General features: G+C 43.7%; 1 protein-coding gene across 2 annotated transcripts in view; it reads left to right on the top strand.

Annotated features, from left to right (window-relative positions):
* The window catches only part of ncanb (neurocan b), a 185907-nt gene that overhangs the window by 110942 nt on the left and 56518 nt on the right, over positions 1 to 18447 (top strand). For both annotated transcript variants that reach the window (XM_037113662.1, XM_037113661.1), the window contains one exon: positions 14667 to 14783. In XM_037113662.1, coding sequence (XP_036969557.1) covers positions 14667 to 14783 — 117 coding nt within the window. The remainder of the gene's footprint in view (positions 1 to 14666; positions 14784 to 18447) is intronic.

Below are 18447 nucleotides of genomic sequence, written 5' to 3'. Positions count from 1 at the left end.
GTCGCGCCATCACATACAAACACACACGCACACACACAAACAACTGAATATGTCTTAATCCTTGACTGCAGACACCACGAGAAAAGTAAACACATTTCATTATATTTCTTTTTCAATTACTCATATCTTCATTTCCATATTGTATAATCCTGAAGACAGCATTTATGGAAGTTCTGTAACACCACAAAAAGAAGTTACAAAAGCTGTTTCTAGTCCAAAGGATGCCAACAAGCATGGAAAATTACCCCCCCCCCCCAAAAAAAAAAAGAAATGGTTCAGAGCGCTGGCATCCAGCCGTTAGGGGGTGACGAAGCAAGTCGAGTGGATACAGTGATGTCGGCTGTCTGTCCAGCCTTTAAATTACCAACGCCAGCCTGTTTCTCTGGCAAACAGGGGAGCCGGATGCCTCTGAGTTATAGCCGTCTTGACTAAAGCCCTGTCCGGGGCTCGAGATGGATCAGACCTCTGGCAGCATCAATAACACGACGAGCAGCCCTCAACCAAATTAGAGTGTTAAATTTGGAGGGAGGAGAGCCAGTAGGGTGAAGAGTGTGCGTGTGTGTGCGCGCACGTGTTTGCGTGGGTGTGTGTGTGTGTTTGCGAGTGTCTTTGGGGATGGACGGGAATGAGGGAGATTAATGGAGACGGGGACAGGCTGGGGTGGCATATTATCAGTATGGGTCTGTGGATAGATGTTCAGTTTGTCTGCGGGCTGTTGGAGTCCTTGGATAGGCTGTCTGGAGCAGCGAGAGGGCACATTCTCGATGCTGCATATAGAAGTCTATTGATTTTCCTGCCTCTCCCTCCCATCTTCCCTTCCTCCATTCATTCTCTCTCTTCTCCGTCTCTCGCTTACAGGCTTTTTTTTTTTTTTCCCGCTCTCCCTCTCGCTCGCCGTCTCCACGACTTTATGTCTTTTATTACTCCTCTGGTCATTGTTATGACTCTCTTCGGCATAATGTTTTGATAGCCTCTTGAACTCCGATGTGGTACAACACGAGGCAGTCAATTGCCGTCGAAGCGTATCTGTCCCCTGTACGATCCTCAGTCTCGGCAGGATCCCCGCAGCCGACTTTTAAAAAAAAAAAAAAAAAGGAGTCACCTCCCGCAAATCCCTCCGCCGCCTAATCTTTCATCCTTCTATCTGCTTTTCGTTTTCAAGTTTCTCCTCTTTCTTTCTTTCTTTTCATGGTGTAATTCCACCATTTTTCCATATCAAACACTCCCACTGAATATAATCCCGTGCTATTGGCTGCCGCATATTAAATGAATAGGATTTGCTGAGGAACAGCCTTGAGGGACACTGGGCTCCATCGTGGTGTGGGATGAAACGGCGTTACACACCACTGTGTGCTGACTGAGCATAGGCTTCTATGTATCCAGTTAACCAGGGGAATAACGGTGCAGCCAAAGTGTTGAAAATGAGCTTAAGTCCTCTGTGGGGAGAAATCACAATGAGCCTTTTGTGGACATTGCTGACTGCTTGTAATGGTGATGCATACCGGCAACCAAACTCCACTGAATTCGCTTTAAGTTCGTATTGCCGAACTTTCTTTAGACAGCTGCCGAGATTCCTGGGTTGAAAAGTGGCGACCTCCTCAGCAGGCTGGGGATCGCATGCGTAAGAGACTTTGGGGTTATTAGCACCAACATGGAGGACAGTGTTGCTAAATCTAGTGGTGTTTTGTCTCTGTTCCTCTGTTTGATTCTGCATACGTAAAACCAAGCCCTTCAGATTAGCCGCTATGTTGGAAATGCTGTCCACTTGTGGTGAGTGATACAAATCTAATATTGCTGGTAAAGAAGTTCCAAATTGTCCTGTTTGTAGGAATCATTTGCCTTCAAGCTAAACATTCTTTTAGAGAGGTCAGCATGTTTCTGACAGTCGCTCATTGCAAAACGATGATGTCAAACTTGTGTCTAAGCTGCTGGAAGCTTTGAACAAGAAGAGTCGTGACAGAGAAGAAGAAACAGTCCCAAGTGTGACTTAATTTCACAATGAAAGATGACAGCAGTGCTAGTTGCGTGATCATTTAAAGTACGGGTACAGGAAACAGCAGGAATTAATGATTAATCAAACTTCTTTCCACTATAATGTGAGTAAATTTTGCAGTAATGTTGTGTATTTGTGTAGCTACACGAGGGCTAACAAAGCAGCGGGTCTGTTACGGAGGGCACATATCATACGTTACATTAACATTCAGATCACTCAGGCTTCATAACATTTTTCCACAAAGAAAATTGATCAGGAATCAAAAAGGGAATCGATAAAGAATCAGACTGATAAGATGAATCACTAATGATGTGGTTTTTGATGACATTTTATCATTTCCTGTTCCTTGATTGGAACTGTGGTCGCAGACCAGGCCACATAATTGGATGCTTTTTTCTCAGAACATGGATGAACTCATCTGAGCTTCATCCGCTGACAAGGTTATGCCCGTGCTATCGCTAACAGGCCTGCTGTCACACCTGGAGCTAAAGCTTCCATGAGCGCCGCAACATCTAGAGTAACTTGAGCAGAGCTAGACTGGTGGAAAGATCAAAACACAGAAATACTATGTAATAATAAAAATAATAACGTAGACGGAAGTTACAAGTCTCCAGGACGCTGTGAAGTGCATTACAAAGCCATTCATCATGTCGGCTTCGACATGTTTTCAGCATTCAAGAAGTGTTGTCTTTTCACATGTGCAAGCACAGCTCATGATACTCAGTCTCTCCATGCACCAAATGGAGTGCTGCGCCTGGAAAGGTCATTGAACATTACCGCAAGCAGCAATATGAAAGGCAAATATTTGCAGTTTTGCAGAGTGTGGTTGGTTTTTTTAAACCGTTGAAGTAAAACACACCGACTAAATAATTCAGTGAGGGATTTCCTTCGTAGCAGGCGGAAAGCTCAAGCAAAATATCTGTTATCAGACTGTTCACTGACATTTTGGGTGTTGGAAAGTGTTGATTTATACTTGTAAAAGCCAATGAAACAAGCAGCGACGTTTGTAAATCTAATGCACCATCAAAAAATTGGGTTTTGATATTCTGCAGTGAGGCCACCAAAAAAAACCACAGAGAAACTGTCTTAAAGTGGAATTTTTATGGGGACATAAAAATGCTTTATTATCTTTGCTGCCACAACAAAACTTAGTGATTATTCAGCCTCTAGGAGCCCCATCACAGGCTGATGTATTTTATTTTGGAGATTGTATGACCCAGAGCTCCCATTATGCTAGATGAATGTCTGAATCTCTTGACTGTTGCTGGTAGCAGATTCACAGCAGAACTGAGAAACAAGTTGCTGTTGTTTCTACGAGCGTTTTCTCATCTCACAGCACTCTTAAGATCAGTTGGACTCACTAACAGCGGGTGCTAAGCTCCACTTTTCTGTTTCCCTGGACACAACATATGCTTTTTAATCATGCGCTTGTTTTGTTAGTACCATGCCGTATGCTCGCATATGCATATAGCATTGCTATTGGAGAATTTGTAGCTTTTTCCTAACATACAGATTTCTACTTACTTTCCAATTTTTGGATTTAAAGTTCACTATGATCAGTGCTAATGCGTTACCTGCCAGATACATTGACCATTTACTCCTCTTGGCTCACACGGGACAAACCAACCGGCTCGATGAGGAGTTAAACTGCAGACTAAAACATTAAACATTCACACTGCAGATAAAACCATCACCTGCTTGTTGGAGCATTCAGGCGTTGTCATCTCTCCTCTGATTTTATTGTAGTCATTCTCATTTAGCTACGTCTGTATGCCAGATAAGAGAAGACCTCTGCTGAGCCATATGTCAGCCCATTAAAAAAAACACAGTCGGGGATGCATGGAGAAAGGTTGCTTTTTTTTATGTAGTCCCTGATGAATTCCTATTTTTCTACTTTTTATTGTCAGATACAGCCTTAGGGCCCCTGAGGGTGCGTTGAGTTTCATAAAGCAACGAACAACATCACCTCTGTGTGCCACCAATTGGGAAATGATAGGAAGGATGGATTGAGACAGAGAGCTTGGCAGGGTGCTGTCAGAAGGAATATAATCCTCTGTGTGGAGTTACTGTGTGGCTGAGCAAAGCGGTGAGAGACTCACCTGGTCGGGTAATGTTAGCTGTTACAATGCAGCATTCAGGCGCTATCAGATCAGACGTCAGGAGTCTGCTTCCTTTTATTGAAAGAATATTTCACCTCTCTATCTGTATCCAACAGGTCTGTCCTCTGAGAGGACAAAGAATGGAGACAAACTTGCCGCCTGCAGCCATGTTGTTTTTCAGATCAGTTTCTCTCAGCGCCAACACATTGCTTTTATTACCTCTAAATGAGATGGATCTGGATTTATATATATATCTATATATACATCACAGCGGAAATAGAGGTTCTATTATGTGTGTAGCATACCCGAAAAGATTTGAATAGCAGCGCTCCTGAGATGTTACTTTCACATTTTCATTCTCCATTTGCAGTCAGACACACGCGTATCTGTCAGCGAATCAGCCAGTCACGCATGCCGGAGCACGCCGTCGGAAATGGAGCCACCCGTCATCAACGTTAACGGTGAAATGTATGATTTCAAATTGAGGTATTTTCTAGCGACATAGGAGTGGCAGTGGAGAGGATGAGTGCACCCAGCTGGGGTTTTTTCGAGCTGCCAGATTGCCTGAGTGACTTCACTCCCTCTCACTCTCCCCGGCGCTGAAGGCAGAGCGGAGCAACGGCAGCAGGGGTGTTTGGCTCCCAGCATCAGTCACAACGCATCATGCAGCAGCCAGCCCACAGCGGGTGAAGGGGTTGAGGGGTCCCTTCATGTAGGGCTTGTCAGACACACCCACAGATCTGTCCCGGCAGGGGAGGACTCAGATTTGGGCGGGGGGGGAATAAAATGAGGAGTCACAGGAGAGGAAGGTTTCTTATTGTGTGAACTATAGAAGCCGGTGAGCTTTAAAGAGAAAGCTTGTGTTTGCAAATTGCAAATGGTGGCTCGGGGGCATTTTGGAAGGCTTGCTTTTCAGAGGTCAAGCAAAGCAGTTCTTCTCTGTTGAGTTTTAAACAGGTCTCCAGGCAAAACCCTCCTGCCCATGGCTTGCTTCTCGTAATAGTGCTGCCCCGCTGTCAGAGCAACTCCTTGATAGTATCCACAGTGGAATACGAGCATGCAGACGAGAGAGTGTGAGATCCCTAACATCTATGTGTGTGTGTGTGTGTGTGTGTGTGTGCGTGAGAGCGTGTGTGTGTGTGTGTATTTCCTGCATTTGATTTCTGATTACGGCCTTTTGTAGTGGCATAATTGCAACAAACTGCTCAACACGCCCGGTCAGTGAAGTGCAAGGTCGGTGAAGTTATGTCCGCGCATACTTATTATAACAGTTCATATTTGGGAGGTACAATATGTGCAGGAGGTCCGGGGGAAGCAGAATATAAATAGGAGGGTTTGGTGATTAATAATTGTCTTCTCAGCCAGTCACATCATTTGTCTCGTCCCCACTAAGCAGCTGTGCCAATCACAGTGGGACATGATGGAAATGGCTCATCAAATGGAGAGAACAGAGGGAAAGAGTGCAGAGCGGCTTCTTCAGATAGTGAGACTTTTTTTTTTTTTCAAAGTTGCAGACTTGCAAGACAGACCGCCACGAATGTGATGCCTCAGTAGCTATTCTCTGCAGGCACTGCTTGATTTCCGATTCACTTCTTAACCAAAATAATCACACAGTCACATTTGTTATTACAGTATAGTGACATTCCAAAATGCATATTAAAAAACTTGCTTTGCTCCTTTGTTTAAACTGGTTTGATTCATTTGTCATAAAACAACAGTTTTGCATATCGAAATGAAAGTTTGTCGCTTAACAAACACAGAATATATATAACTATTCCACTATAAACATATACTGTATCTATAACCATGTAGTGCATTTTTTAAATTTGCATATGGGTGGGTGTCAATGGTGATGGTGGTGGTGATATTGTGAAGGACATCTTCACATTCACTGTTTGACATCAGGGAAACACAAATCAACTTTAAAGTGAAACTCTCGCCAAAGAGCAATCTAGGCTTTTTTTGTGAATGTGTATGAGTCAAACCTTCGTGTAAAAGCATAATTACGATGAAAGAGGCATTTAGGTGAGAGTTTCACTTTAACTGTGTATGAGAGCCAAGCATCAATGTTACAAACGCAACGTCCACCTCTTTTTGTTTTTTGAAAGTTGATGAAAAAGACTAAAAAGACGTGTCTCGATTTAAAACACAAAATTAAGATTGAAGCAGAATCAGTGTTTCCACAACATACGACCGCTGCAACTTACACACATTCAAATATATCCAACTAATCTGATGCCCAGAGATGCTTGTGTGTGTTTGTTTTGTTTTTTTCCAGCAGCAGCTTGGTGTTGTTTTGTATGATTTTATCAAAGTTCCCACAGTGAATCACTTTGCAATCTGACACGACTTGACTTCAAGTAGAGACTTCAGATGCACTTCTGTCCTTTTGTTTTCAGACGGCTTTAGGGATTTTAACTGTATCTGAACTTCCACACAGTCTATACGCAGTGGAGGAAGTCCCAGAAATAACACAGCCTGTTTTACCCACATTTTACCCACTTCACATGTGTATTTTTGATGCTGATTTCAATCAGTGAAGTGGTTGGAGAATGTGTAATCCACTGCTGCATATTTTTCATCACCTTAATCACCTTGTCATCACAACTCTGACACACAGGCACAGTTTTAGTCAGAAAAGCAACACATCTGCTTGCACTACTTAATTTGCATGTGGCACTGCCAACTCTCTCACCATATAGTGCGTGCTGTGAAGGGTGTTCATTTCAAGGTCAGGAGCACACACATTTGCCTTTGTGCTTCTTGCACAACTTTCTGTGCCAGAGAAGACATATTCATCATCCATACGTATGCCGAGACATTGATGTTTAACAACACATGTTCTTTTCAGCAATCATGTATGTCACAATATGAATAATTCATGATACATCACTGGCAGTAACCGTCAGCCGACTGCTATCAGTGTGTATGTAGAATATTGCTTGATGAGGAAATGAGGTTGATTCAATATTTTCATTCCACAAAGCCTCTGAAAACAAGAGCAAAGACACAGAGAAGTGGAGGGGGGGGGACAAAATCAAGGTGGATAGAATGCGTTTGTGATGAAAAGCCAGGATGGATTATTTTCCTGCCACTCTGACAGCCCAGATAATGCAATTTATTTAGGACGAAAGGAGACGCCACAAGTGCCACTCTTGTAACAATATACCCTCAATTTCTTCATCAGTCTCACCGTGCGGGCCCACTGAATCGGGCCGTATTGAATTGCTGGCGTGTTACTCCTCCCTGGTCCTCTACAGGCTGATTCAGTGTGACGCTCAGTTCACTGAGGTGCTCACTAAGAGCGCATCGGCTGCTTTCTGCTGTCTCAGGCTGCTGGCACTGTGGCTAATTGCAAGTGTCATGCTTTCTCATAGTTTGTGTGCATGCAGGACTCTGTGTGTGTGTGTGTGTGTGTGTGTGTGTGCGCGCGCGTGTGTGTGTGGATGTGTTTGCCTGTGCAGAGAAGAGGAAAAACATGTAATGCAGTTGAGAAGAGGTGAAGTAGGAAGTGGGTCTAAAATCGTCTATGTGGATTTTTTTTTTAATGGATTTCTAGTGTGAAATTCAACTCTAATTTATACATGTTGCATGTCCTCTTGTCACATACACCTGTGGGGTCCACTTACACCATAAAGACATGACTGTAAATTGATAATAGCCCCAAGTAACTTAATAATAACTTGGAACAGGTTTATATATTTGGCAGGTAGGTGCTGGTTATTTGAGTATCCCAGTGTAGATTGCGACTTTCAGTGTGTTCATTAATAATTAACGCTAAATCTGTAATGGATTACATGCGGGATGTTTGACACGACCGACTGCAGTCTTGTTTTCATCCCTTTCACCCCTGGACACACACACTCTCTCACACACACACAAACACAGAGGTAGTGTACGGTATACGGAGCCAGACACCAGGGCCCTGCATGTGGTCAGACAGACAGAAATAGCTGCTCCCTCCCCCGCGGTGCTCATCAATCCTAGTTTGTCAGAGGCTGCTCCGCTCAGGCCGGGTTCAGTAATCACATCGCTACACCTGCTCCATCTACAACCTTCCCCTCTAAGATATGAACTCATTCTCAAAGGATGGCAGCCTTTCAGGTGGCCGAACCGGGTTCAAGCCTCGATTCAGCAAGTATCGAAGTCGTCGGTCATCCTTGAGCAGCTGACTTTCTGCCACATCAGTGACTGACCAGGTGCTACGATCTCCCTGTTATGTGTAGCAAAACATGTTGTTTCTTATTTTCGGTCTTGTTAAACAGCTCTCATTTTATCTTGCACACCACTGGTTCAGACTGACAGCTGGTGAGGAGGGTTAAAAGGCAGAGGTGGAAGCTTGGTTTCAGGGAGGCGGGGCGGTGCTGACCCTTCCCGTGGTGCGTATGACCTTATGGACCGCAGGGCTGAAGAGTGTAACACTCCACATGCTGCAGACCGTCAGCCTCTGCACACATTAGATTGTCTGACTCTGCAGACTGACATCATCAGCACCAAACCAGAGCAGCATCACCGACAAGCAAACGTAACCTCTGTCTCCTCTCCATTTCTTCTTCACTCCTCCGCCACCTCCTCGCCTCCCCAGTCCGCCCTTACATGGTTCACCTCTGTAAATCAATCACTTTGAAGTAATCTAAAACTGCGCCAGGGTCTGCATCTTTGTGCAAGAGAGAGGTGTTATCTATATTTCAGCAGAAATGGGTTTCATATATCCCCCCCCGGTGTGTATTAAGCTTGCCGCGGCAGTAATTGTAGCTCATCTGCAGAGAGTGACAGTACTGTCTGGGGACACGTTGATACATGGATCATATTGCTACCTGAGAGTCCGTCTGCACTGTCCATTCTGTCTGGGGAGAGACGGAAACTTGGACTCGTGCAGATGACTCAGTGAACAGCCCTCAAGTTCAGCCAGACAGTCATTGCAACTAATTATCAGCTTTGCTTTGCCTGGAACAGTTCATGTTATGAAACTTCTCTGATGTGAACTTCAGCACATTCCTAAAGGGCAATACCTTCTTTTAAAGAAAGCTATTGTCATAGTTTGGGCTTTAATTGTATGTATATATGCATCGTTACACTTGCTGCAGAGATTTGGTAATATGCAGACATTATTAAAAAACAGGCTGGGATGCGCTGGTAGTCAAATGTGGTTCACACTCTTCACTCCTTCCCTGTTTGTCTTCATAATATCAGCTAATCAATAAGGGCAAAAAATCCCTAATCAAAACAAAACAAAGACAGATGAACACTTTCAGACAAAAGGATGATACAATTGTTACAAAGCTACCCATCATAAACAGTTTAATCAATAATTTCCTGGTTAAGTTGTGATATATTCTTCTTACAGAATTAATCATTACTTTGGCAGAAGTGTCTGCAAGGGACCCTTCTGTTCAGACAGGTTTTCCAATAACCTGGCCCATGTTGAGCCAGTCACAACCACTTACCTAAAATGGGGTGGGTTTCGATGTGATTACTGACATAGGTCAGTGACGTGATGTGTAATCACATCACGTCACTGGTCGAAATTCAAAAAGTCACACATTTTGTTGCCCTGATTGGTGGTGGACTTATCCAGTGGCCCCGAGTCTGCAAATCCATCCAGGCTCAAAACTGTCAGATCAAACTGTCCAACTAGGCACTTCTGAACAAGTATGAATCAGAAACCAGTGCCAGACTGGGAAACAGCTGTGACATCTAGGACAAAAAAATACAAACCAGTTAACCGAAAATAAAAGCTTGAATATGAAATGCAGAGAAGACTAATAAGAAACAGATGAAACTATTAAGGTAATCCAAAAGGAAATGAAGAATACAATTACCAAAATAAAACAAGAATCAGGCTGCCATTTTATTCCTGCTTGAAAAAAAACTGCTCTAACTTTTGTCACTCAGTGACGTGCATTTGCGAATTAGTCTGGCGATGCCAGGGTAATCTGGGTAAACCATGTAAACACCTCTGTTGGTGTCTGATGTTGTAATGTCGCAGTGTTCCCAGGTATCACTATGTATTTTGGCGAGTATTACATCACCTGAAATAACTGAATCATCGGTTGAGAAGACTTTATTTACTCTCGCTCCAGATGTGTTGTTGCAGCTGGTTAGGGTTCCGTTGAGCACTGACAGAGCCGCTTACACGAATGTATAATATATGCCTTTTCTTGCTCTGTGACTTCACGAAACACATAAAACACATGTTCACTGCAGCCACCATGCAAGCGACAGTATGAATATTTCACCCCTCAGACTCGTCGAGCCATCACGGTGATGACGACACCGACTGCGTTTAAGGCCATTCTTTGCAGTTAAGTGCAGCCATCCATATGGCTCTAACTGTTCTGTGTGCCTCAGTACCTTTTAGAGACGTACTGTAGCATTAAATTTTAAGGGGGCAGCTCTTGCCGGGCCCAGGTGATGGCTTATCACGCTCATAGATGGGGGAACAGGCCGAGGCATGATCTCTGTCTCAGCAAAGCTATTACAAGGTTCAGTGAGTCCAAGCACAGCAACGCAGCGGGAGATAAGCAGGTGTACATACACTAAATGTAAGTGCTTGTGTGTGCAGTTTTTGCTCTGTGTGTCACACGTTCAGTGTTTCTGTCAGCGCAAGCTTTCCTGCAGGACGCCGTGCGGGTGTGTTGAATCTGCTAACCACTCAGCTTCAGACTTCATGGGATGCAAGACATTTCCCCTTATCGCAATCCTCTTTTATGGTCCGTTCTAAACCCTGGCTGTATGTATGAGTTGACATCGGGGAGTAGCTTTTTTTCCGAATATGCCACAACGTTTAGATAATCTCTCCCCTGAGAGGCTTAGAAAAAACTTAAGATGACCCCGTAGAGCAGTAAAATGTCAACCAACGAACATATTTCAAGAAGGGATGATTCAGTATCTGCTCAATGCGAGGGGAGAAGACTTTACATCATCTATTAGACCTGAGAGCTGAACCCGTGTAAGTCTTAACACGCCTCTCTGCTGTTCCACCTCCCTATCTACGTTTCTCTTTCACATACTGGGGCGTCCGTCTCCTCCCTCTTTTCTTTCGGACTTCCTCCTTTTTTCTCTTTCTGTCTTTCACACAGAAAAAAAGAAGATGCACAGAAGGAATGGAAGAGACGACCTATTTTGAGACTAGTGTGTAATTAATCATAAGCTAGCAGCGAGCATTAAGAGAGGACGAAATGTATGATAGCTCCCTCTGTGACTTTCTGTCCCTCCCTCACTGACATTTTCTCTCTCTCTCTCTCTCTCTCTCTCTCTCTGTCTTTCTCAGTCCATGTCTCTCGCTCATGCTCGTGCCTCGCCATGCTAAATTTTAATTTGTATCATCTCCGTCCTGTTTCTCTCTCTCTCTCTCTCCCTGTCTCATTCCTTTTTTAATCTGTTTTTCACTTGCATATTAATTTCCACGTGTTTGCACACACACACGCAAGCGCACAGATTACTAATTATGAAAACCGCAAAATGCCACCCAAACAAATTAATGTTTAAACACGGAACCAGTCACATCTCTTTTTTTTTTTTTTTTTTTATGCTGATGCCGTGCGAGTTCTTCTATTCGTCTTCTATTCGTGCAGAAGATTTCCCAACACAGTCAATAAATGCTGCCTCATGTCTGCACACTGTATGATGTCACCTCTACGACTGCGGGCTACTGTTTGTGGACAGCTGGTGAGGAACGCACTCTCATTTGTGTTTAATAAGTCGTTACTAATTGTCTGCAGATTGGATCAATGTCCTATTCTGCTACAGCTCAGCTCAGCTCGGAGACAGCACAGCCACCATTCATCAGTGCTGGTGGGCGGCAGCAGAGGAAGAGTCCCTTTCATCTCATCATTAAGGAAGTTTAGCTTGAACTGGTCAAATTGAGTCAGTAAACGGGTTCTTTTCGGAATGCATTTTTAAAGTTTATGAGGCTTCGAACGCACACATGCCCACACGCGGTCGTCAGCCGTCACGCGCTAGCTTTGCCCTATCAGCTGTTGATGTCAATCGACTTAAATCTTAAGAAGCTTATGGATTTCTTTTTAAGATATGCCACTCTCACTTTCCACGACTGCCAAAGAAATCCCTGTGCTGTATTCATGCAGATAGCAACACGAGCCCTCGGCGGTGTGATGGACTGGGAGAACAGCCATGAGAAGTTCACCTTTTGGCTGCTGACGTCGTTCCTCGCTGAGGTTACTTGATGACCCGGTCCTCAGCTGTCAGTTACACTGTGTGCATCACTGCCTTCTGCACCGCAGAAGATACATGTCCGCCTCGGCAGTGATTCAAAGTGGAGGAGGCGTTCGTGTAGCCGAGGTTTTAATACTAAAACTGTCAGACTTATCTCTGGCACTGCAAGTGTGACTCTGGCAGAATAATGCATAGGGATGGGTTTGCAGAGCACACAGGTACAGTTTACCAACTTAAACATACCACAAGGAGTTTTCAACTGTCTCAATTTTACATTGGGGCCTCTGTATGACATACATAAGCAAACATCTACATAGTTATTCTTAATGGATGCCTCCAGGTCGAATTCTGATAATTAAAACTATTTGTTATGTGTTAAGAGTGCTAGGGATGAATTGAAGAGTCTCACAGCCTGAGGAAAGAAGCTGCTCTGTACCAGGTCTCATTTGGCTTATTATTTATGAAGACATTCATCCAACAGATCTACCATTACTGAGCTACCGAGCTAACTCTGCATCTAATCTATAGGTCTCTACAACGCAAGGTGATGGTGCTAGTACTGCTTTGATACGCAAACTACCTTGAAAAGTTTCTTCTCCAAAAAATGATTTTGGCACCCAGAGTGATTTCAGTTCAAGTCTGAGCTGAGACAACTTTTCAAATCACCTAAAATGTTGCTGTGGAGAGCGATAGTGGAAGTAAATGATGCTCTGACTCATATTTCCCCTCATGAAAACACGCTGAAGTTACTGTCAGTGACGTTCTTTTGTCCACTCTCGCTTGATGAAACAGCAGTTCGGAGATCTTGTCGATGTTGTGAAAATGTGACAACAGCAAACTAATCATCTGAGCGTGTTTCGAGGATACACAAGGCACATCACAATGGCTCTTTTTGACACTGACATCATGATTTATCAAGACGGTGACAGTGTTGCCAGGTGCTTGCTCCTTGCTTGTGAACGCTGCAACTTTCACACCCATGGATGGATGGATGGATGGATGGATGGATGAATGGATGGATGGATGGATGGATGGATGGGTGATGCCAGCCCCTTCCCATCTTTTTTCTGTTTTCTCTCCTCCATCACCTGACATTTTCACCCCCAATCAGGCCATCTTGTGTTTTATTTTAAGTTTCACGCACTGCTCACCTTAAGATTTTTACCACCTCCATCAGAACATGGTTAACCTTTCAGCAGTATATGTTTTCAAAGCACGTACAGTGTTGTTTTCTTCCTCCCTGCTGTTGATTTAGGAAATTAGCCTGCCTCTAATGGTTTCCTCATTCTGCGCATCACTTTTATGCATTTTCAAAGGCAGCCTTTTCATCATCACCCCGGCCCAGTGTATCAACAGAAGCCTCTCTGCAGCGGTGGGAGTCTATCTCCCTGTTACACAGGAAATTGAACACACGCTCGTATTACTGTATATATCAGCAGCCTGCAATGAGTCAGGGTCACACAAACATCCAGAAATACACACAGATATGTAAAAAAACACACACACACACAAATGACGGTATTCCCAGACTTTCAGGGGAACAGCACTCTGTGTTCTGCTCAGCATCTCTCTGCTCATACATCATTAAGTGAGTCTGGGTGTTATTATGGTGAAGATGCAGTGTATTAGATGGCCTGACAGATTGTGTCAGGGGCTGCAATCCTATCAGGATTGGATAATAAAAAGACAGTTAATCTAGCCAGTTCCCTACAGTCCTCCTTTGCACACAGAATAAAAAATCCTGACGCCTGCTCTGCGCTCTAGCCGTCCTTGTCAAACTCTCCTCCTCCCGTCCTAAAATATAAGAGCAATAATTATGACTTAATCTCCTCAATCTCCCTCATTCATCCGCCAAAACATTCCCCATGAAGAGGCATGGAGTTATAGCTCAGCGACGTAAAATGTGTTTATTACCTCCTCTGCAACGCTGTAATGTGCCATAAAAATAGGTGCCCGCACCAGTAGGTGTGACTGGCTGATGATCAGCTAATTTATGAGGACCTTGGCTCATCAGTAGGACCTGGGCTGGGAGGCAGGAGAGCGGTAGTAGGGGGTCGACTCAGCACATTGTCCTTCGCCTGGCGAGCATCAGTCATGATAAACAGGGGCATGGCAGTCGCAACAACAGCCGATCCGTCACCTTGTAGAAAGTCATAGAGACAGGGACGGGTCTACGTACTGTCTGCCCATTCCACTCTTCCTCTGTCTCTGTCAGAGAGCAGTGGGAGGAAGGGCTCAGTAAGGATAATGAGAGGGGCATGATGCTGGCTCACCGCCCATCCAAGTTTGTCAACAGTCAAAGCACTTTCATAATGTTCTTTCTCTGTAAAATGAATTATAAATTCACGTTTGTCAGTTAACCCTCCTCCCTCTTTCCTCACTGTCTGCCTCTACAGTGGAGAATAACCCGTGCCAGACCAACCCCTGTCTCCACGGAGGGAGCTGCCTGCAGGAAGGTGACGGCTATAGCTGCTACTGTCCACAGGGCTTCTCTGGAGAGAGCTGCGAGATCGGTGAGTCACAGCCAGGTCAGGGCTGAGCGGGGAAACCTCAGAGGTCAGCTGCTGCAGACAGATTGCTGTGTCATTGGGCATAAGGGAGGACAGACAAGCATATGTTGGTTTAGCATTTAACACATGTACTCTGCTGTGCGATGAACTCAGGAGGGTGTTTCCCCTCGTGTTGTGTCTCCTCCTTTGTTCAAACGTCTTTGGATCCAACCTCAATGCACACAAAGCCAAGAGGAGCTTTTCCTGTCAGAGTTTTTTTTTTTTTTTTCCCTACTCAAGCTCCCAGACTGAAAGTAAGCCAGAAATATCCATATGGTGCGGGTCATCCAGTTGTGACGGAGGCTGCTGTTGTGTTCTCAACTGTGTGTGTGCGTTTTTGTGCAAGTGTGTGTTTTCACCCCCCCTGCCCCAAGAGTAGAAAGCAGCTCATCATTCCACTGAACTGTGTGATGGGAGAATGTGGCCGTCAGAAAGCGGCTGCGTGCTGTTTTTGTTGTATGTGCATGTGTGCACGCGCACGTGTGCGTGTGTGTGCGTGTGTGTGTGTGTGTGTGTGTGTGTGTGTGTGTGTGTGTGTGTGTGTGTGTGTGTGTGTGTGTGACAGAGACATGCAAGGACGCATTGGCCACAGAGGAACCATGAGCTCAGTGAGGGATAGAGCAGTTGATTAAAGTGCTGGAGCGGTGGCGCATGCTGATGCAGAAGACGGAAGACAGAAATGAAAAGAGAAGAAGAAGAAGACGAAGAAGAAGAAGACGACGAAGAAGATGCAGCATTGGCGGAAAATATCAAAGTGAATTTCTAGTTTTTTTTATGAGTCTTTCAAAAAAATTCGGCAGCGTGAACCCCATGGGGTTCAGTAGAGCTTTAACACATCACAGTTGGTACAAAGTTGTTGTTGACGGCTCTTAGCCTGCACCACTGATTCTGGGTCTTGGCCAAAGAACCACCAGTTAAACCATGGTGAAAATTTGATCATGCACAGACGCTGCATCTGTGTTTATGTGAGCGGAATCATTTTAAGGATCAAATAAACAGTCAAATAAACCAGCAGATATCCTTTTTTATTAAGCTCCTGAATTACTGAAGACCACCCAGCATGTTGAGCTTCTTGAGCTTCTTGTGTTCCATATTCATGCGCACAGAGACAACAGGCCCAGCTGAGGTCTGAGGGGTCATTACTCATGGAAAGAGGTCACGGATCAGGGGTCAGAGGTCATGGGAGGCGAGTTGTTGTGGGTCTGTTTATCAATAACCTTTAATGCTTTAGACCCAAAATAACATATTATGCAACATTTAGTTGTGGCTTTGTGTAAATGCCATTGGAGATCAATCAACAATCGGCTGTTAGATCGATCATTTGTGACAAATGCATGTTAACTGCATGAATTACACACACGTGTAGTTTCTAATGATTTGCTGCAGTCGATTTGGTTAGTGTTCGTTATTAAATGAGACAAAGGGTAATGGCTTCTTGGAGGCGGCTAAAATAAGTGATGACATTTTTGCCGAAAGGTTGGGAGAAAAGCACATAAAATATTTGTTATTTACTGATTAGCTTGCGTGACTTTTCCTCTGGCTTTCTTCTCCCAGGAGTGCTTAATTGCCTTCCCCTGTTTGGTGTTGATTATGTTGCTAAACAGCTGCATATCTGATTTTTTTTTATATATAATCATTACGGGCAAAGGCAAAAAGGTTAATTGCCTGTAATAGCAAATGCTTGACCACAATTTTACCAAGTTAACACAGCGCTGTAATGGAGCAAAAGCGCGCCTTAAATCCTGTTTTGCATTTCACAGCTGCAGTTTCAAACACTTTTTTTTGGTCAGAGAATATCACGATTGATTTTCTTTTATTGTATTTCTTTATATAATTTTGTAACTTTGTATATTTTAACCACAAATTAGCTGAATGGTTAATTTGTTGTTAATGTGAATAACTGACCATAAAAATTAAACTTAAGTCCCTTTCTGACATGCAGTCTATCCCGAAATGTTTGGTAGCTCTTCTCTGAGTGAATGGGAGCAGGTTTCCCACGTCAACACTGACCAACACTTGAAAATGCTGGCTCAGCTCTGTTGTAAATGAACGCAGCAACATTGCAGGGACAAGACAGTTTCAGGTAAAGCGACCTCACCGATCACAGGACTCACTGATGACGGTGACAATGATGAAACTGGATAGATTAAGAAATGAGTAAGCGCAGAGGGACTGACTCTAATTCTGCGCTGTGAAATATTAAACATTACAAGAACATTAGCATCGGACAAAAACAGCTCCTCATCTGCCATGTTCCTGAAAATATTAAGAGACGTCTCCTGCTCAAGGGCAAAGGAAGAGCACCACGCTTTGATGCCAGTTTGACATAATGGCCAAACTGTGTAATTATAAAGTCTTGTGAGGCCCAGAAAGACTTTTTGGACGTTATCATCCAAAAAGCTAAAATTGGACTCCAGATATATAAACGAATGTGTGGGAAACACTGATGTATCCAGTCATTATACGTCCACAACCATCATCTTCTTCTGTTGACTTGTATGGCGGTTGACATCCTTAAGTGCTGCATTACAACCATCTGCTGGACTGTCCCTCGTCCCGTCTGTTGCTGCACTGCCATGCCAAATGTGGGAAGATGCGAGATAGAAGTGTGTGCTGAATGTCGCTGCGTGTGTGCCCTGAAACAGGCTTTAGAAACAAACTAAATAATAATAGCAGCAGAGGCATACAAACCAATATCCCTGTCCTATCCTGCACTGCCTCTGATCTTAATGTGAACTGATTATTTAGGAAAAATGAGGCAGTGGCTGCACAGCTGCAGCACCTTGGAGGCTGTCTCCAGGACTTGGCTCGTAGCTGCAATTATTTGGGAAGAAGCGTTTTGGGGAGCTGCATTATTGATGGCCTATGTTTCTACTGTGGGTCTGTAGTTAATATTTATGAGGCGAGGGGAGAGAGAGAGAGAAGAAGAAGCAACTGTGGACATGTCAGTGTTAGCGCTCCAACTCATCTTTGGGAAGTCTGTCCCTTCATCTGTATTCCTGATTCAGTCTGAATTGATTCAGGGCTGTCAGTCAAGACACATGGACCATAACATACAATATAACACCCTTGTAAAGAAAATATATATATATATATATATATATTATCCCATTGCTCATCAGGGCCGTTTGGTTAAGTCTGGCTCCTGCAGCAGAATAAGTGATTAATGAAGCACAACACAGCCTGTCACTTTGACGGCCATGTGTTGAGACACAGTAATGAATTAGATTTTCCTTCTCCACAGCTGGAATGAACATTTGTTCACTCATATAAGAGAATGAAATATAGCCCAAAACCTATATATATATATATATATATATATATATATATATATATATATATATATATATATATATATATATATATATATATATATATATATGTGGGTGTGCAAGAGAGTCTTTAAGTTGAAAGAAGATCAATCAAGCTGTGCAAAAAATGTATGGCTCAAAATCTGTGTTGCTTCTCCCAAAGCATTCCACAGAACAGTTCAGACGAAACAACCCACTCAGTATGCAAGAGCACATGGCATATAAACTTTAGGAAATGGAAATAACAGTGTGAAACCAGAACAAATTGTGTGCTCCTCTCTAATTTAGTACAGTTCTCAGTTCAGCAGTAACTTAAG

The sequence above is a fragment of the Acanthopagrus latus genome, chromosome 11, assembly GCF_904848185.1.
Source record: "Acanthopagrus latus isolate v.2019 chromosome 11, fAcaLat1.1, whole genome shotgun sequence".
NCBI classification, from domain to species: domain Eukaryota; kingdom Metazoa; phylum Chordata; class Actinopteri; order Spariformes; family Sparidae; genus Acanthopagrus; species Acanthopagrus latus.
The sequence above is the reverse complement of the archived record's forward strand: the minus strand, read 5'-3'. Positions and strand labels throughout refer to the sequence as shown.